Raw genomic sequence first — 21,255 nt, 5'->3', positions numbered from 1 at the left:
CCCTCTGCATGAACCCCCTGACGTGCGTCAGAAAGTGCGGCAGCTGTTCGGGGTCCCCTGAGAACTTCCCAGTGATACCTCGAAGTCTCAGGGCGTCTGCCGCCCGTTGGTCCTCCGACCGGGGCGCCGTGGGTGGTGCCGGCGGGGGTGTCGGACCGCCCCACCTGTCGCTCGCCTCCTCGTTCACCGCCGGTGGCCCCACTCTCTGTAGTAGGGTCTGGAGCATCGCCTCCACGGCGTCTAGGCGTCGCTCGACTCTCTCCTCTAGTCGGGCGAATTTCTCGCTCCACTCACGGTTCCGGAACCCCGAACCCCGGGTCATCATAACGCCCGAATCGTCTGGTCCTTGATTCACGCCCATCGACCACCGCTCGGATGGAGTGCGCCCGGCCCTGGCCGCTGCCCCGTCGCTCCCGGGCGGCTCCGACCGCCCTTCCGCGAGCCTGGATCCCTCGCGCTCCAGCTGACCCACGGATTCCTCGTCGCTGGTCATGCCTGTATTGAGAAAGAAAACGCTCCTCGGTGGTACCGGGTAGCGCTGACGGTCAGTCCTGGCTTTATGTGAGATTTGCCCCGTTCGACAGAGAAACTCTCGTGACACGTGTGGTTCACAAAGAAGGTTTACTCATGCGTAACGTAGTAGTCACAAGCAAAGCCAGGACTGGCTTGGTACAATTGCATCACTTGTTATATTCCCCCTTCCCGCGCTTTTTCCCGCCTCGTGATCGCGTTGCGGCTGTGGGCTATTAGGCCCCCCAATGTCCCCCCTGATCGTTCATGATGGCAGGGTCGGTCAGAGTCCATTGTCCTTGATTGCCAGTCCCCCTCCGGCTGGGTTGGCCCCTCCCTGCTACGTGCAGACCCGCGGGTTCTGTGCTGCGTTACGATCTTGTTTCGCTGCCCTGCGGCCCCGTTCCTTGCTTGCTCGCGCCGTTATCAGTTCGTAATTAAAAGCTTCCGCTGCGGTTTTCCTGTTTAGCTGGCCGCAGGTGGCTCGTTAATTAGCGGCGCTTTCGGTTCCTCTTTTCCCCGCTAGCTACCGCCGGTGGATTCCGCGTGGTCTGGTTGCGAGCTTCCCTGCAGCCCCGTGCTTCCCTGAAACCTCGTGCTGACCGAACCTGACACAATCTATGTGAGCCTCATGACTGCTTACTCCAAAATTCTGCTCACAAGGAGGGATGGTGAACTCTCATGCATTATTTCCTGTGCTTGAGATAGAGAACAGACAGGAACAAATAGCCAATTCCACTGGCATTGGCAATAATATGTGAACAGTTTCAAGAAGTGTTTCCTGCATATTGAATTTCTTCTACTAATGTAGGGGATCCTTGTTCTCTGCTTCATCTAGCTTCACAGGAAGAGCTTCCTTTTCCTACATACCTGCTTGGGGGGGAAAAACCTTGCTGTATTAACTAAATGGAGATCTTCCATATGTTTGGCCAATTTGCAGAAACTTTTCCTGCCCCTGCCTTGAATACTATAAAATAATAGGACTTCATGTATGCTGGTATAACTGTACATACAAATCACAGGCAGAACCGAACAATAAATCCAACCAATTCACCCAGTCTCTCTATAGAAGCCAAACAATGAGTAGGTAGGTAGGTGGTTAGGTAGAGAGACAGATATGGCAAAGCTTATGGCCCAATAAATTTTTACAAAATTATCAATGCAGTATTTCCACATCTTAGGTAGGAACCCTCTGTTTAACTGGGTTAACTGCTATCTAGATTTAAAGATCACAAAATAATACATATTATCTAATCTAATAGCAAGGTGGAAAATATGAACAATACAGAGACAACTAGACTATGATGTTCAGAAGATTAAAATAAAAATTAAAAAATGCAATACAAACAGAAAACAAAGGAAAAAGAAATGTAACAGGAACATATAGTAGAAAAAAATGTACATTTAAAAAGGGGGCATAATTTGGAAGACAAGCACTTAAAAAATCTGCCAGTTACTGCAGGTAGAATCAACAACTTAATTCTTAAAACTTAACACAGCCCACAGTCACATTCACTAGGCCCCCCTCCCATGGGACCTGATTTTCACCAGGTTGTGGCATCAGGAAGGACCTCTGGCAGACTTTCTTCTAACCCGGTATGAATGATCCTGATTCAGCTTGAATTGTAGATTCGAAGAGGGAATGATTCAATTCAAATTTGAGATTTGGGGGCAACCCAGTTTGATTCAAGTAACTTTAGGATTTGATTTGAAAAAAAATCTGTAGGTGGGGTTTCAGAATGCTTGAAGCTACTTCATGTTTTGACAAAATGTAAAAATAGCAGCGATTGTAGATTCTTTAGAGGTCATTAACCCTGCCAAGTTAGACTTGCATATAATCAAGGGTTTTACCACAATAATTTTCAAAAATATTTTTGCTGTACCTCTTTTAGCATATTTTTGGCTCAACAAGGTCCCCTGCAACCCTGGTCTATGTAGGCTGGAAAGCACATTGATAAAACTTGGGTTTCTTTCTGGGCAAGATTTGGAAGAATAATCACTGAATTGCCCTTGTGGGGAGGTATAGCTTTGTATGCCTCCAGTCATTGGGATTATGAGGGTGCCAAGAATATTGGCATAGCTAATTAGCAAGCTTGGCTTCTCCTGGAAGGAACATTCTCATTCTTGGCAGGACTTGGTTATATCAGGGTTGTGACGTGCTGGTAATGTGAGCTACAGTGTCACAAAGACAGGCAGACTACAGAGGAAGAGCGGGTACAACTAAAGTGGCATTCGTAGCATTGCCACTCCCACCCTTATTTTAAAGCAGTAAAGGTTTGGCCAGCAAATGAATTCGCCTGGTATCTATTCACTTATTCTCAAGAGACATAAACATGTTGCAGTAATGCAGATTTTAAAAGAGCAGCTTGAATCCATATTCAGAATGCTGAGAGCTAAATTGAATTCCCAGTTACATTGGCAGGACCACCCCAGAAATGTAACATTAATTAGCACAAAATATATTAAAGTTAAGGCTTGTAGTCCAGTTGAAAAATTTAAGAGAAAGTGAATGGAGCCCAAAATAATGTTAACTTCACCACCCCAAAGAAGCTCTGATAGAGAGTTTAGTACAGGATTAAATTGTTTGGCTGATGTCAATGTCAGAGTCTCTGTTATCACCCAACACCCCCTCTCTCCAGCTTTTTCCATACAACCACCAAAGCAATAGAAAAATCATCCAATCTGGGAAGCTTTGGAGGGCTACATTGAGACTGGGAGGTATCTTTTCGAATTTGCAGCTTTGAAGCAAGTCCCTGCTTCATTTCATGGATCTGCTTTGTTACGGTGATTCAGTCAAAGCTTCGTCAAATAAAAATACTTCAGGCTTTACACAGCCCTAATATCTTTATTTGTTGTAGTACTGTTCGCTGAACTTGTAATATAAATTAATAAACAGAGATAATCTTAGGCAAAATCCAGTGTAATTTGAATGAAAATATGCTTTTATTTTTATGAACTTATGTACATATTTATTTACATAGATTTAAAAATACCCAACTCCAAAAGACCCTGGGAATTGCCTACAGTGGGAGTTCCTATTTCTCTCTTCTGTTAAAACTAAATTTCCATTCCAGTCAGCTACCTACTGATAGGTACCACTTATCTGCTGGTCATGTTTGCTTAATATTAATAATCAGCATGATTGTCACAAGGACACACTGCAGTCTTCACGTATTTCCTCAGTTTGATTGCACCTACTCTTCAGCATTTTTTGTTCTTACTTCAAGCTCAACTTTCCAGATAGATACTTGATTGTATTTTGTGACATAACTCTAATATGATTTGCACCACTTCCATCTCCTCAAACCCAAGTTGTCATTATTTCTTCCCTCTGGTTGAAAAGAACCTTGATGACAGTTCTTCTCCAGTCAACAATGATGACTTAGAATTAGATTCATTCAGATGACACTCTTAGTGACTCTCATCTCATATTTCTGTGGAATAAAGGAAGATATTAGGCTTTAACAGAGAGGAGTTAGCTTGCCTAGAGAAAGATTTGTCTTAGAATCCAGTTTGTGGAACAGTGTTAACTATTTGGTTACACTGTTTTTGGAATCTTAAAACCCAGAAGCATTATAAGCTACATTAATTATAAATGCTTCTGTATTGTGATTGCAACCCAGCTAAAGAGTTGCTAGACTTTCCCTGTGTTTCTTCTTTCTTTTAAAAATTGAAGACCTGTATACTTTTACCGGAGATAGCAAGATGGTGAACTGATATATATGAGGAGATTATTCCTTTCTGAAACTCAGTCCACTGAATGTGCAGCACTTTATAGAACTTTTGCTTAACTCCTACACTGTTTTGCAGCTTAAGCTAAGTGGCACTGCCCTATATTCTTACTTTTTAAAAAAAGTTTGGAAAGATCTCATGGGGAATATTCATTCTCAGTTGCCGTTACTGTTGTAAGTGGTGAGCAGTTAGGGCTATGGCTCTGGTAAGAGGTATCTATTCTTCTGGAGAAAAATGCCCCAATAGCCAGTCTCAAGGAATTTGAACAATCTCTCCAAGAATTTCCAGCTTAAAGCTTCCAGATACCCCTTTGATTAGCAGAAAAGCACTGCTCGATAATTCTGAGTCAGTGCAATGGTACTGGAAATGTTAAACTTCTTTGTTACCATCACCAATACAGAAAGGATTCTGGAATGGGTACAGTATGCATCTTGCGCTACCATTATCTCTATAGCTTAATTACCCATTAAGGGCCATTACAAAGCGAGCTTGGTTCTGTTAGTAGGAAAAATGGTGTTTACGTGATAGAATTGGGTCAGCTTCCTGGATCATTTCTCCATTCCAAAGATTAGCCAGTGGTTTGACAGGATTGCCAGTTGGATCCATCATTTTCCTGAGCTTTGTAAGAATGAATTTCATCTATACTTTAAAAAGTGAGAGTGCCACCTTCACTTCTCTTTCAGCCACTGGCCCCAAAATGACAGCCTCATGCAGCCAAGAGAAGCCAAGCAGAACTTACCAAGTCTGGGTGAATTTGTCACAAGGACCTAGGCAGTTTCATGTAAACAAAACTTACCTGTTGAATAAAGTAGTAATTTTTAAAAGCAATTTTCCCTCCTCATAAGAATACCAGTAAGAGCAAACCATTTAGCATACTTATTGATTTAAATGATATGAAAATTGGCCAATCTGGGCTTGTCTTAAGGTATCTGTAATAATGAAAAACAACACAGTGTTTAATCATAATCTCTTCAATGAAAAGGGTCTCTCTAAAAGAACTTGGCATTGATATGATTAGTCATAGTACCAGAATTAGTATAAGACTGATTATCAACCTGCAAGATTCTGGGCAGAAATTCATTGTCTGTGGGATTCAAGAAGGAAGTTCTTACCTTTCCCATCTAACCACAGTGTAAAATTTACCTAAGTTCATTATGGGGACATTTTTCATAAGCCACTGAAGGATTTCTGATTGGACCAACATCCAGATACAGAAGAACAATTTGATGTAATTTCTTTTACCAGAGATAGTAAGATATTTCTGGTGATCTGATATATATGAGGAGATTATTCCTTTCTGAAACTGAATTTTCACTGTAATATTTTAGCATGGAAGATTTTTTATAGCAATTAAATGTTACATTAATTAACTAGAGCTCTGTGGCTCATATGTAATTTATTTAGTGGAAAAAGAAACTTAAAATCTTTACTACTAGGAATTTGCCAATAAAATACATTTTTAAACTTGAAGCACACTGTTATATTTCTGCTCCTAACAGTGACACTATGTGGATGAAGTAAAAAATGCAAACAGGCAATAAATTTGTTACAAAATTTGTTTCTAAATAAGGAACTACTCTTAAAAAGAGAATATTTTAAATTATCTAATACAGGTAATCCCCGGGTTAAGAATGCCTGGTTTACAGACGACCCGTAGTTAAGAACATAGCCTATTGTAGCAAAATTAGAGTTAAATACACAATGATTCGAGTTAAATACACAATGGTTCATGTTAATTACACAATACTACTTATATAGTATTATACAATAATACTGTTCCAGCTTATATACAAATTTGACTTAAGGTCAGACCTTGGGAATGGAACTTGTTCTTTAACTGGGGACTACCTGTTCATTTTTAATTGTTTAAACATGCACTCTGAGTGCATGTCACATACTGCATGTACCTCCTACTTTGCATGAGTACACTTACAGTATAACTGGCAAAAATGTGTCAGAATGTTAGGGAATGTTGCATGTAGTATGGATACAACTAAAGTTGGTAAATCAGTCCACACTTCTATCCTAATAAAAAGCATTATGTGAAACTATCAGTTGGCCAAAGTCATGATGTATGGTGGAGATCTACTGTATATTTATGAATCCATCTGGTGACAACCACAACATATGGAAGACTATGACTTGGACTGTAAGAGCATGAATTAACCAATGAAATTAAAGAAAAAAATAGATGTGTTGTATGTGTGTGAAAATAAGAGAAAGGAGAAGGTGATAATGCTCAAGAAGTATGGTCAGAAAGTATAAAGAAAGGGGAATGGTTGTATGTCAGAAAGTATGAATCTATATCTCTAGGTTATTGTGGATGTGCATAAAAGTTGGAATCCATGTTTTGGTGATAGTAGCCTATTACACTCTGGTAAATATGATAATGAAAGAAACAGTAGTGAGGTTGGGAAAAATTGTGAAACATCTTGTTAAGTGACATGAATGGAGGGATAAAGAGGGAACAAGACAAGAGAGTTCTGAAAAAGTGGGTTATTTCAGAGATCCATGAGTGAATGAAAATGATGACTGGTGAATATTTGCTTAAAAAAGGGTCCCTTTGTTTTAAGTATGTAGTTTAAACATAAGTCTATTCATATTTATATATTTCAAGGAAATGAACATAAATCCATTTTGTTTTGTTACATGGCTAATTTGTGTATTAAGAAAGACTGAGAGAATTAGTGAAAGATACATGGTGTGAACGTGAGGCAGATTATTTTCTTAGTAGTGTCAGGAGTGGATCTTTGGAAAAAAAATGCATATGGAAGAAAAGGAAAAAAGTGAAAGAAACCAGAAAGAAGATTAAAAGGACTGCAAGAAAGGAAGTATGAGCCCAGTATGAAAAAAATAAATAAAAGAATCTCCCAAAAGTGAAAAGAAAAACATTACAGTGAACTGCATAAGCAGGTCAAGTTATTCTTATAGGAAATAGGAAAAAAAAGATGCTTGATGGAATGATGAAGCAGCAGCAGCTGTGGATGAGGAAAGCAGAAAATAAGAGAATTATTTCTGCAAAAAAATGAGAGAAATATATAATATGCACAGAGACAAAGTTGGAAACATGGAGCTAAAGTGAGCAAGAATAGTTAAAATTAAAGGAGGAAAGAAAATGCATAGTGATTTAGATGAAAATAAAGAATTGTTTTGGAAGTGGATGAAGAGAGCTGAAAAAGAAGACTCCAGGAGAGCAAATGGAATTTAAAATGAAAGTGATGAAATAATTTGGAATATGTCACAGGTTATGTCCAAGCTACTGCAGTAATTCTCTCTCTTGGAATTCAAATGCACTCTGGAGCTCTCATGGAAAAATAAAGAACACAGCTGGAGTACATAAGAAGCTTTATTGCAGTTATAAGTAATCGCAGTAGCAACAAAGATCCACTTCTACAGAGTCTTAAGGAATATAATTTAAATCCTTAGCATCTTTTTCCTGCCCTTTCATTGTAAGGGGTTGTTTCCTGTGTTTTTCTCTACACTCTGCTTACATAAAGAACATGTCTGATTCTTGAGTTTCTTGTTTCCCATTTTGGCAGCTCTGACTTTCAGAGGAAGAACCTGAAGTGAGGAAATGCTGGAAGAAGTATTTTAGACGACTTCATGGGAATGATTGTGATATGTAGAAGAGGGGAATTGAAACAAATACTATAAATGTTAGTGTCTGAAAAAGATGAAATGAAGGTATAAGTGTCTAAGAATGTTGAAAAATGGCGAGGCTGCAGGTGTAGATGATGTAACTGGAGAAACATTAAAAGATGCACGTGGTTTGCTTATGGAGTGGCTGTGTGATTTGTCCATCCTGTCAAATACATTCTTTGGGGAGTCCAGTACACCCTTTTTTCTTTTTGATGAATCAATTTTAATCTCAGATCTGTTGATACCAATTTAACATTTTTAAGGACATGAATCCATTGATGGGGCTTTATTGATTTTCCAGTTCTTTAACCCATGTTTGAAATGCTGCAGAAATATCCATGTTAAAAATATTCTTGAACTTTTGATTAGAAATATGTAACAGGTTTTAATTCTGTTATGGATTCCATCAAGTAAGAGAATATTTTTTAAAAAAATTTAAATGTTAAGCTTTGTTTCTTGGCTTATTTATTTGTACACAAAAACAACAGGGGTGCAAGATTACTTTTAATGAATAAGTGAAATGAGTGCTCAAAAAAATAGCTCTTAGAAGAGGCTTTCAGAAGCGCTGAAAATTACTGAAACTCACTATCTGGCAAGAAGTTCTATAGCAATATTGATTCCTTAGTAAAGTTTTATATTTATTTTGACCATGGAAACAAGTAGATAAATAAGATTTTGTTCAGAGTTTGCCAGAAAAATCCTTTTTGGAAAAAACGAATGTAATACAAGGAAAGTTGTTCTGTTTGCAGTAGTGCAGAAAGAAGGGGGAAAAACGATAATTGAAGAAAAAATTTGATGATGTGGTTCTCTTAGTAAATTGAGAACAATGACCCTTGAAGGACCATAAAGAAAGTGAATGTCAAGCTAATTTATTATTGTTACATTATCTGTCCCAACTTTAAACTTGTCTTACTGAGTTGTTACATCCTTGCCTGATACCAGATGCACCAAACATTAATGAGTATCTGTATAAATCCACCACTGTTAACAGTGCATTATTTTTAAGGTAAACTTCTGTCTCACCTATAATGTATGTTAATTGGCAAAAAGAAATTATTTTTCTGAAGGCTCACAGAGTCCAGTCCCAAACATCCAGTTTACTGAACAGTCTAGTGAACAAACTGAGAACTATACACTAAAAAGAATAAAGCAGGCATTTTCTTGAGAGAGTATGCAGGAAAATCTACTCTGTATGGCAGGTTTGAACTCATCAAACAAGTATGCCAAGGAGTTGCTTTGTGATCCAAAAGATGTACTCAGAATCCCTTGAGACTCTACAGTGGGGTTGATTCTCAGATCACACACACTATGAATTACATGTCACAGGATCCCTTGTGATGCTGGATTACAAGAAGCCCATGACACTTTTATAGCAAGTATCCTGAAGATGTACCTTTCATATCATGTGCTAAAGCTGCTTTGATTACAAAAAGAGCTCATTGGCCTGGGTAAGACATAGAACTTGAGGAAGCAGATGGCTGAAAACATCTGATTATTACTGAGAAAAATATCTCCAGACAGCAACAGAAAAGCAAGGTATTTTCTTTGTGTTTCTTCCCCATGCCACCCTTGCTAATATCGGCCTACTTAGAACGTAGCGTCATTTATACAGGACACTGCTTTTCCAGTTTTCCCTTCCTTATAAAAGTCTCTGCCTCCATGCTTTTGAAACAAGTAGGCAAAAGATGTCTCTAGTTCAGCCTTCTGTTAGTCACTATGCTTATGAAAGCTCACAACTAGGTCATAGAAACAGCTGCTCTCTTAGGTTGTTCTGGAGTTCTTTTCTATATCTCTGATCTGCTTAACGATGTATCTCCTATCCTGAAGAGCAGCCATTAATAGCATTGTTTATACTTTATGAACTTGTGTAATCTCTTTTATAGTCATCTGTGTTGTGGGCATCAAATTCCAAAATTTAATGATGTGCTGTGTGAAGAAGTACTTCCTTTTGTTTATTCTGAGCTTTCCAGTTATTCTGAGTATTCTCTTACACTGTAATATTTTGAGAATGGGAAAATCATTTTCTGTGTATGCTGTTTTTCCACACAATGAAACATGCCCCTATAGCCATCTTTTTTAAAACTGAAAAGCTGCAAATCTTTCTTTATAGCATGAGTTTCTAGCCTCCTAATTCTTTTGATTTTTTTCCTGGCATTTTTGCCCCATCTCTGCAATATCCTTCCTTGAGAACTATACCACGTATTCCAAGGGTAGCTGCATTCAAAAATCTTGCAATATTGGCTGTTTTATTTCCTTTTCTTAACAATAGTTAAAAGGCGGGCGGTTGAGTGAAGGGGACAGTGGAAGTTCAACCATTTAAGAAAACCCCTTTTGAATTCTTTGAAATATATTAGTCAATGAATGCTCTTAGAAGAGCAACTTTTGTAAATAAGGACGACAGAATTCATTCTAGTCACTGGAAACTAACTGCCCTATTCATTGTTTTGTCCTCTAGGAGAGCTAGTTTTTATGCATGTCGGCTTGACAAGAACTTGTATGTGATTGGAGGGAGAAATGAAACTGGCTACTTGTCAAGTGTGGAATGCTATAATTTAGAGACCAATGAGTGGCGTTATGTATCTTCTCTACCACAACCTTTGGCAGCACACGCAGGAGCTGTGCATAATGGAAAAATCTATATTTCAGGTAAGCTGTTTTCTAGATTCCCTTTGATCTACTAAAAATAAAATTGGTTGAACCCAATTTTTATTCTAAAAGCTGTAACTAATGAAGGTGTATTTGATTTGCAGGTGGTGTCCATAATGGTGAATATGTCCCCTGGCTGTATTGCTATGACCCTATAATGGATGTCTGGGCTAGAAAACAAGACATGAACACAAAGAGAGCTATTCACACACTGGCCGTAATGAATGATCGACTGTATGCAATTGGAGGAAATCATTTGAAAGGTCATTTTTAATAGCAAAACACTAAAGTTTTCTGTCTTTTGATCAAAAACTATTTTTTCTGTGTTATCATAGTTAAAAACCTGCCACATAATTTAGTATCATGCCTGAGCCAGCATTTAAAAAAAAAAAAGAAAAATTTATAACTCTACATTAAATAAATGAGTAATGAGTACTTTAGATAATAAAAAAGGGAACTTTCATTACTCAGAATCATGGATGATTTGTCACCCCTATGAATTCATTGTAACAAACAGATTATTATTGACCCAAATTGCCTACAATATTTGCCTCTGTAAATTATTTGTCATCATAAGAAGTTATACAAGAGTTCCACAGAGAAACTATTCCTAGATTTCAAGATGAAATTCTTTAAATATTAAGCTGCAATACATTTACCTGGGGATTTCTGAGTTGGCACAAATAGGATTAATCCAAATTTCTTTATTCATGTTAAATGTTAATTCTAAAAGCATGTATTATGTCTTTGTATTCATAGTGCAAAAGATTTTCTGCTATGATAGTGGAGAACTATATGTAAAATAATTCTGTCTGTGGCAATGTGGCCATAGAAAGTAGAATAACTTTCAATCTTTTATCCACCACCCACCTGAAATCTTGCTCATTGAGATTTAGGGAGAGCTCCATTATGGCCCCAGTGATCATTAACTACTGGAATTTTTTATTATTTAAAACAAGACACAATTTGCAACTCCAGAGCTACATATGCCCCCACAAAAAGTCTTGGATATACCCTCTGGAACTGTTCCAGAAGTTGCCAGCGTATTGTCATTTAATGTGACAGAAGACAGAAATTGTTAAATACACAAAGAATAATAATTGCAACAGTAATTAATTAAATTTAAGTTTAAATTAAAGCCAATCGTGTTTGGCTTTTTTGGCCTGGCTTCTCCCAGTGTTAGAATACTATCCCTGCCATATGTAGCTGTTGACAGAAAAAAAACTCTATTACTAAAATATATTTAAATAAAAGGGTCATTGAGTTTAATCTTTGTAAAGTCAATCCAAGTTTTACTGTTTGTTTTTTTTTAAGAATTTCTAATTTTTGGTTTACTTTGGTTTCATTCAGAGCACTCCATTTCATTTAACGCACTACTAAATCTTGTTAAAAGGAATGCTTTTAATATTGTTCATTCATTTAGAAAAATGAAATTGTGTGTGTGTGTGTTTTGGCAACTATCTAAAAGAAGGTATTTCTTGAATCAGTGTGATGGGTTTGCACTGAAGAATTCAGGACTATAGTACATATATGCAATGATTACATATATGTGTGAATCTTTCTGCTAGCACCTTTTCCTCATGGTAGTGTTCTGTACCAATGTTTTTACAGGGATCTTTGTAATTTTACAATTCCTTGGAAGTGACACTACAACATTTTACATTTCTTTATACACATTAGTATTGCTTGTTTGTTTGATTTGTCTAATAACATTTTTATTTTGCCCTATTTTCAAGGCCACAGAAATCAAGAAGATATACATAATTACATATCTCTTACAAAGCAGACTGTAAAGCATCAGAATATTGTCAGAGATAGAATTTACAAGAAGTTCTTCAGTGCAAATACTATGAAATGAAAAAAGAAGCTTTACTATACGTATTCCTAATTCCTTTAAACCAGGAAATCAAAATCTCAGTGAATGTATTATAGGAGTAGAAAAATCTTTCATATCATATGTTGCTAACAGCCCTAGCAACTGTAGCTGTTAAAAGTCAGTATGAGTTTGCTAGTAGGATAATGGCCAATAATTAAGAATTTGTAGTTCAGTATAATAGCCTGTGATGACGCTAGCTGAATTTCAGAAGAAAATCCAAGGAAAATGTTGCAGTGTTTTATTTTAACAGGCGTGTTCCTCTTATTTTTAACCATTTTAAAAGATTGTCTTTTTATGCTATTGATAAAGTACTTTTTAATAGTGACCATAGTCATTACTTTAAAATAAGTGGGTTCAAATTATTTTATGAATGTGTGATACAGGTTTTTCTCACCTTGATGTCATGCTTGTGGAATGTTATGACCCAAAGGGCGACCAGTGGAACATTTTGCAGACTCCTATTTTAGAAGGTCGCAGTGGCCCTGGATGTGCAGTCCTTGATGACAGCATTTACCTTGTTGGAGGCTACAGCTGGAGTATGGTATGTATCAATTAGAATATGATGTTTTCTAAAACTGGGTCATCTGGTTATAATTTGATAGCATGCTATTTATTTATTTAAGCAATTTATATAGCCACCTATCTCATGGCAGTCACTCTGGGAAGTGCACAGAGGATTATAAACAAGACAATACAAAAAAAACACCCCATCCTAAATAATAATAATAAGTGGTAGTAGTAGTAGTACCAGTAACAATAATAATACATAACTTAGCATACATCTGGGTTCAAAACATTCTATTTTCAATCCATACAGACCAAAATAAACTAATTCACCACCAGGCTGGTTCAGCATCCTGGTCCAACTGCCTGGTAAACATCCAGGTCTTCAATGCCTTACCAAAGGGCAGGAGGGTCAGGGCCATCTGATCTCTGAGGGGATGCTGTTCATAGGGCAAGCAGTGCAACACAACTCCCAGGTACCACAAGATGACATTTCCTAATAGAAGGGACCCAGTTCATAGCCACTCTCCGGTTCTGATGGGGCAAGCAGAAATGTCAGGAGACACAGTCCCGCAAGTCACTTGGCTGCATGCCATGTAGGGCTTTATAAGTGTCACCACCTTGAATTGTACCTGGAAGCTCACTGGGAACCAGTGCAGCTCACAGAGAAGAAGTGTCACATTAGCGTATTGTGAAGCACCTAAAACTGCCCACGCTGCTGCATTTGAGAGCCAGTTTGGTGTAGTGGTTAAGGTGCTGGCCTAGAAACCAGGAGACTCTGAGTTCTAGGCCTTCTTTAGGCATGGAAGCTGGCTTAGGTGACTTTGGGCCAGTCACTGTTTCTCAGGCCAACCCACCTCACAAGGTAGTTGTTGTGGGTTAAACAGGAGGTAGAATTTAAGTATGTTTGCCGCCTGGAATTGGCCAAATATTTTTTTTAAAAAAGTGGGATAAAAATATAATAATAATAATTCTGGAGCAGCTGCAGCTTCTGAATGCTCTTCAAAGGCAGCTTCTGAATGCTCTTCAAAGGCAGCTTCATGTAGAGTGTATGACAATGATCCATCTGGGAGGTGACTAAGGCATGACTTACCATGAGGAGGGTCTCTTGATTCATGAACAGGTGCAATTGGCACACAAAATGGATCTGTGTGAAGGTCCTCCTAACCATGGCTGCCACTTGCTCTTCAAGCAGGAACCATGTGTCCAGAAGAACCCCCAAGTTGCATGCCAACTCTGTCTGGGTATTCCATTCAGAAATAACATGGAAGATCACTGGATCTGGGGGGATCCTCAAAACCCACAACCATGCAGTCTTAACAGGGTTGAGCTGAAGCCTGTTCCTCCCCATCCAGACTCGCAGTGTGCAGACACTGGGACAGAGTTTAGACAGCATCACTTGGTCAGCCCAGGGCAGAGGTGTATAATTGGGTATCATCAGCATACCAATGAGACCTTTCCCCATGTCAATGGATGACTCCAGTGGCTTCATATATGTTTTAAAAACAAGTGGGGAAAGAGTGGAGCCCTGAGGAATCCCAAAAAGCAGGGGCCTTGGGCTCAGTCTCTTTCCATTAACAACACCAACTGAAACCAGCCCTGGAGGAAGGAGAAAATGACCATAATACTGTGCCTCCCACCTCCAACCCCTGAGCTGATCCAGAAAGGTACCATGATTGATGGTATCAAAAGCTGCTGCATGGTATTACCCCCATCCTGAACCCACCAGAAGTAATCAGCTAATGTGATCAGTGCTCTCTCAGTGCTGTAACCTGGTCTGAAATGTGACTGAAAAGATTCCAGATAATCTATTTCTTCTAGGGCCTTCTGGAGCTGCAGCCACTTTCTCAACAACCTTCCTAAAAAGGGAAGGTTGGAGACTGGGTGGAAATTGTTCAGGTCCACTGGGTCCAGCAATGGCCTCTTAAGGCGTGGGTAGTTAACTGCCTGTTTCAAAACAGGCGCCACCACCTCTTCCCATAAAGAAGCATTAACAACTGCATGTCACCTTCTGGGAGGCTTTAACCAACCAGGAGGCTCATGAATCTAAAGCATAGGTAGCCAGACCCTCTCCCTGATGACCCTGCCCACTTTATCATGGCTTCCAGATTCAAACTTTTTTTTTTAGATTTTTTATCCCGCTTTTGTTATTTTTTATAAATAACTCAAGGCAGTGAACATACCTAATATTCCTTCCTCCTTCTATTTTCCCCACAACAACAGCCCTGTGAGGTGAGTTGGGCTGAGAGAGGGTGGCTGGCCCAAAGTCACCTAGCCGGCTTTCATGCTTAAGGTGGGATTAGAACTCAGTCTCCTGCTTTCTAGCCTGGTGTCTTAACCACTAGACCAAACTGGCTCTTTTATCTCTTTTCCCAGATAACCAGGCAAGGTCAAAGTTTCGCCACCCTTATCACCATGAGATCATGCCTAAGAAAAGCTCTCACCCATGCTCCAGCTGGTTCACTTTTTGTCTTCCTCCAGTGGCGCCCTACGCATTTCTTACACCGCCTCGTAACCTGGAGTGCCTCTGTAACCCAGAAAGCTCTCCAGGATCACACAGGTGCAAGGCTGCTGTTGCCTGCTCAGTCCATGCAGCAGCCAAGGCCTCAGTCGAACCATGTATTGCTGTGACTATGACTTCTTGCCAGGAATGATAAGCATCTGAATAAGTTGTTCTCACAGTCCTTGTAATATGGCAAATATCTAAGTGAAATGTAATCTGTTTTGGAAAAATCCTATTTTTAAGCTTTTATTACAGTGAGTATGACATTTGGGAGCAAGGGATGTTCTCTAGTCATAAAGCTTTCAGTCATTCCATGTTGCATGTGCAGAATATATAAGCTTATGCTAGAATTACTGTAATTACTGCATTGGTGTATTCATCCTTTGTTCCCAATAAGCATTTTTGCAAGTTTCCTAAATCAAGCAGCAGTATTCTTTTCTCTATAGGAAGTAACGTTACATTCATCATGTTATCAAAAGGACATCTTATTAATTTCAAGGACCATTGTCAGAGCTGGTATTAGGAATAGTTTTTTGGGGGGTATCTGGCAAGGTAGCAATAACCTGTCTGACCCCTGCTGACCTCTGAGGAGGTACAGCATCAGCCAACTGACTCCTGCCATTCCTCATTGGGCTTCCCACAAAAAGAAGGTAGTGATGTTATTCTGATTTTTTTTTCATAAGTGTTCCTCTAATTATTATAACCAGGTTCTCATTACTTCTCACGTTATCCACTCTCAACCCTAAAATTCCACTGCCATTTTTTAAAAATAGGATCTTATGTCTGGAAGCAAATAGGTTGTATGAACATTTGTTCTGAAGAGTAATACATTGCAGGTTCTTGAACAATCAAGAAAGAGCCTATTCTTTTCTAGTTACCATTATCTCAGTTTTGAATTGATATTTATCAGTTAATTAAACAAGCCTATATTGTATTACAGGGAGCCTACAAATCTTCTACTATTTGTTATAGTCCTGAGAAAGGATCGTGGACAGAACTCGAAGGTGATGTAGCTGAGCCACTTGCAGGTCCTGCCTGCTCTACCGTCATACTTCCTGCATGTGTGCCATACAACAAATAAGTTCTGGAAATACAGAAGAGAACATTGATGCATTCAGGAAAGGAAAGATGGGAGGCGTAATTATTTTAAAGAATAGTTCTTTGGACCACAGACCGCAAGATCCTACTCCTACACCTGCATTTATGATTTTTAAAAAGGACTAAGCAAACTCCCATCTCAGATGAATTGGTATCTTGTCAGACAAGTAGGTTAGACGCATGGAACACTGCACATGTTGACAAATGGCCATTTCAGATTGATCTTTTCCCTGCTGCCGACCCATATATTGATACTAAATTTAAAGAAAATGAACAAGAACATTATTGTGCATTCTGTTTTACTGCATGGGATCTGTGTTGAAGTCATGATGATATTCACTTGTAATTCAGAATTGAGGTACTGAAAAGCACTCAGTTGCAGAATGGTCTCCTCCATTTCAGTTGTAATCCATGGCTGCTTTACATACTCTGCAAGCAACAAACATCAGAAAGAAGACTGTCAGAGGTAATGATGTAATGCTTCTGTTGCAAACAAATTGGCTGTCCCATTGTGCACTTTGCCCTAATGTTCCCATAATTAAGAATTGAAAAAAAGTGTGCTTTCAGTTACAGCAGCTTTCAGGATCTGTGCCAATCTTTAATATTATTTGCACTGATATAAATCCAAAATAATTACTCCAAAAGTTCACGGATTCTGGTTTTCTTTCTTTCCATAGCATATAAGCATGTACTGTTCAAAGTGTTTTAAAAAAGAAGTTTTGATTATTGTTCAAAATGTTCTTATAATTATAAATGTTTTAATTATTTTGCCAAAATGGTAAAATGTTCTTCAGTTTTCATTTCCTAGGACAGAATTTAAGTGCAATGCTTTTTTTATAAGATTAGGATTTTGTGATATATAATATTAGCAAAGATTGGCAAATTTCCTAATCTATTAACTTTGAAATAATTATACACTAGCTTTATACTAGGGTAAAAAAAAAAATACAGGCCTAACTCGTGAGAGCTAATATACACATAGCTAGCGTATATTCTCAAATAAATCCAAATACACTTTGCAGCTTCAAGAGCAAAGCAAAACCGAACTGAAAGTAAGGCAGATATTGAGGATAAACATGCAGTTGTAACCTTCCAGAGAGGAAATGCAATGTAGAAATATTTGGGCAGAAAAGTGCAGAAACAACATACCTCCTGAAGTCTTCATGTTCTTTATAATAAATTGTTCTCTTTGGAACCATTCTTTAAAAATTGGCAGTTGATTACATGCCTTTGTTTAATGTCTGTTTAAGCTGTATAATATGCACACACACATACACACACTCTAAACTTTGTGGGCAGTATATGCAGAATTCAAGTCAGCAGAGACTGCAGAATTTTTGCTATACTTCCTTTCAACTATTGTGTGTCAGGTGCCATCCCTGTCATTTTAGATATTTAGATGTGAGTGCAACAAATATTATAATTAAATTTTAACTATAATATTTTAAGCTTGGGGCTGAATGCTTGTAAATCTGCATTTCAGAATGGAAATAGATGTGATATAAAAACGTAGTGGCTCCTCTAAGCTATAAGCAGTGAATCAGATGCTGGGCTTTGGTCTGCCTTTCCCCCATTCTTCAAATGGGTGGTCTGTTCCTTTTTACATTAAAAAGAGTTCATGAAAGTGTACACAAAAGATATCTTTCTAATGATGAAAACAAGCAGAAAGAGAAGTTGGGAAGAACATACAGAAGTTAGAAAGCTGCTTTATATAAAATCAGACCACTGGTCTATTTTGTTCTCTATTATCCATGCTGGTTAACTAACCCTACCAAGAGATGCAAAGGATCTGTATCCAACTTATATCTTCAAACTGTAGTGCTGAGATTGAGCTAAGGCTCAAAGACTCTTGAAGACTCTTGGAAATAAGCAAGAAGCTCACTTATTTCTGACTGTCTTCAGTGTTTAACATACAATAGCTCATGCATGGCAAGGAGGTCAGTTTTCACTGACAAATGTTATCTTTTTTTAAAAAAATTGTTTGGAACATTGGACGGAAGAAGAGTCTCTTCTAGCATTACAGCTTCAGATTCCCTGTCCCCTGTCCCAGCACTCAATGTTTGGACTGAACAATGAGCACTGCCACAAAAAGTTCAATTTTGATCTCTACCTACTTTCAGATTTCCTGCTCCATTTCCCTATTCCAGTGTTTTGATGTCCCATCCCCTAACTAATGCTCAGCATTCTCAGGCCATCGAGCATTCTTGGTCTTTGTTTGGCTTTTTGACAAATTAGGGGTTTCAGTGGCAATCAGATACATTCAGGAAGCTCGCAAAAGAAAGGGGAGACCAGTAGTTTCCTTCTATTGTTACTGCCCAATATTTGAGCTTCAATCTTCTGAGCACTCAACTCAGCAGCTAGATCTACTTTTAGAGGGGAAAATGCAATACGAGCACAGTTCCAAAATGGCTACGTTTGTCCTCGCTACTAGGTTTATATACATATTTTCTTAGAAATAATTAATAGGAATTTAGACTCATTTATATTTTGTTCGGGCTTTAAGCAATGAAATTCCTTTCTCCTATTCTTAAGGGTTGGATTAAAATGCAGCAATGCAAGGAAAATCTTGCACTGCTGGAGTCAAGATATAATCCTATGCCTGGTTGAGGCAACTGGCTTTGCCTTGCTTGCTAAGAATCCCATATCTATGTTAGACTGAAAGACAGGACCATTTCACATCAATGCTGTACAAGAATTTTGGGGATGTGTTGCTTCTATTATTTCTTCCCTCCACTGGAACCAACTGAGGGCCTTTGCACTATGCAGTTATATTGCCTAGGACTCAGGAAGAGTAGAGTAAAATTGGGATTGAGTCATAATATAAATAAATAGATACATCTTGACTTTCTTAGGACGCTATAAATGTGCATCTCATTTCAGCAGCTTATAAACTCAAGCCATAGATTTTACTTCTGAACCACAGTGTTCAATACAAATCCTAAATTCATGTAGATTAGCACCGTTTCTGGGAATTCAGTAAACTCGTGGTATGTCCGTTTCAAGGTCTAGCTTGTAATCTGTATGAATATTGTATATTCAAAAATGCAAGGCAGTACATAAGTTCAAATGGGACACAAAGGTGCAACATAGAAATAGGCAGAATAAAAGAAGTAATTCATAGATAACATTCCATCAGATTTGGACTACTCCAAAAATAATTTTTTAAAAATGCATATTAAATGTCTTCTCATATCACTATGTCATTGTTATTATTACTACAAGAATATACCTGTAGTTGTTTTGCTAATGTCAACTCCACTAATAGTGTATAACTTCACCAAAATTGGTCTTACCAATGTAGCAGATCATTTGTTGAAGGAATGGTATCTAAAGGGAAAAAAGGGAAAACAATAACATTGTTAATAAGTTCCTGAAGATGAAATGTTTATCCTGGAACTTCATTCCATCTTTGTTTATGTTGTGGAATCTCTGATAGGTTGTATTTATTTGTGTTATTCAATTCAAAGAATTCTTTGTAAAATAGTACATTGTGCAATCATCACTTGGGTGAAGGGATGGTATTTAGAAATATATATCTGTATATATAAATATGTGAAAATGAAGCCTGTCACAAACATTACATTAAAGAATATTTTATGGCTTTCAAAAAAGCAGGGTGTCCACCACTGAACATTGTCATGTGCCACTGTTAAAATGCCACTTTAAAGCGGGGGAGGGGGTCTTGTCATTTAAAATTCTTTTTTAAGACAAATATAATTAAAGAATTTATGAGTATTATATGTAAATCTTTTTAACTCTCTGGAAGGCATGACCAAGGACATCATACAAGACACCAACAGTGTAAATTTTGTACAGTATTATGCGTGTGTAAATGAAGCTTGCTTGTAGGGTGAGGGGACTTTAAATAAAATCTTATGTACTAACATGCCTGTCTGACAAATCTCTGCTTAAGAATGTTTAAATTATCCATTATTAATTTTTTCAAAATTGCTTTCATCAGTTAGATACATAAAAATCTGACCATTAACCACAATCATTTTATATTGTCTCTTTGGCCTGAATGCCTATATAGAAATGCCAGATTTTTATTTTTTTTATTTTTTCGAAGTATGTATGATATTTTGAACATCTTGATTTGAAAGGCCAATTCTTTTAAAGATGTTTCTTTGTAAGTGAAAAGCTGGGTTTTTTAAAAAAAAAATAAACAATATAGTTGTATATTTAATCATTATCCTATGCTTATTAAAAACTGTTGGGGTGTGAGAAGAGAAGATGAAAGAAAGGAAAGGAACTTAACTGGGCATTTTGTATTGTGTTTTGTTCCAGGTTTCTAAATTCACGACAGCTAAAGAAATCTTAGTAGTATTAGAGGTCAGAGTAGTTAGTGGGAGGGGAAACTAATGAATTCTAGAGTGCTTGTAATGCCATAAATGATTCTGTTAATCTGCAGCATAGATGTTGATCAGTGGAACTGAATTCAGCTCCCTGAACCTTGTCAGATTTATTCTGTGCATGTCGGTGTTCCACACCAATTACAGATTTTAGAAGAGTCTCTCATGCAAAACTCTGCGCCCTAATATTTAAGCCAACTCAGATGTCATTGAAATTAAAATCTAGCTGTGGAAAATCTCTGTGATCCTGATATATGAAAATCCAAATAAATTATTTGTTCACAGAAATGAAAAATAACTTCAGCAGGAAATTTCAGAAATTACTTATGCAGGATTAATCCAGTTCAATGAATGCATCTTGCATTGATTAATAAGGCATCCATGAATTGCAAAAT

The 21,255-nt window shown here is 37.9% G+C and overlaps 1 protein-coding gene across 1 annotated transcript in view; it reads left to right on the top strand.

Annotated features, from left to right (window-relative positions):
• Positions 1 to 20,394, top strand: part of KLHL14 (kelch like family member 14) — an 89,860-nt gene extending 69,466 nt beyond the window's left edge. Inside the window, exons 5-8 of the mRNA XM_088130823.1 lie at positions 10,337 to 10,527; positions 10,632 to 10,790; positions 12,787 to 12,944; positions 16,351 to 20,394. Coding sequence (XP_087986949.1) covers positions 10,337 to 10,527; positions 10,632 to 10,790; positions 12,787 to 12,944; positions 16,351 to 16,491 — 649 coding nt within the window. The 3' untranslated portion in view covers positions 16,492 to 20,394. The remainder of the gene's footprint in view (positions 1 to 10,336; positions 10,528 to 10,631; positions 10,791 to 12,786; positions 12,945 to 16,350) is intronic.
• The last annotated feature ends 861 nt before the right edge of the window (positions 20,395 to 21,255 follow it).

The sequence above is a fragment of the Python bivittatus genome, unplaced genomic scaffold (genome assembly GCF_059951505.1).
Source record: "Python bivittatus isolate LINGU-HERP-01145 unplaced genomic scaffold, Pbiv_v1 ctg000840_np1212, whole genome shotgun sequence".
NCBI classification, from domain to species: Eukaryota; Metazoa; Chordata; class Lepidosauria; order Squamata; family Pythonidae; genus Python; species Python bivittatus.
The sequence above is the reverse complement of the archived record's forward strand: the minus strand, read 5'-3'. Positions and strand labels throughout refer to the sequence as shown.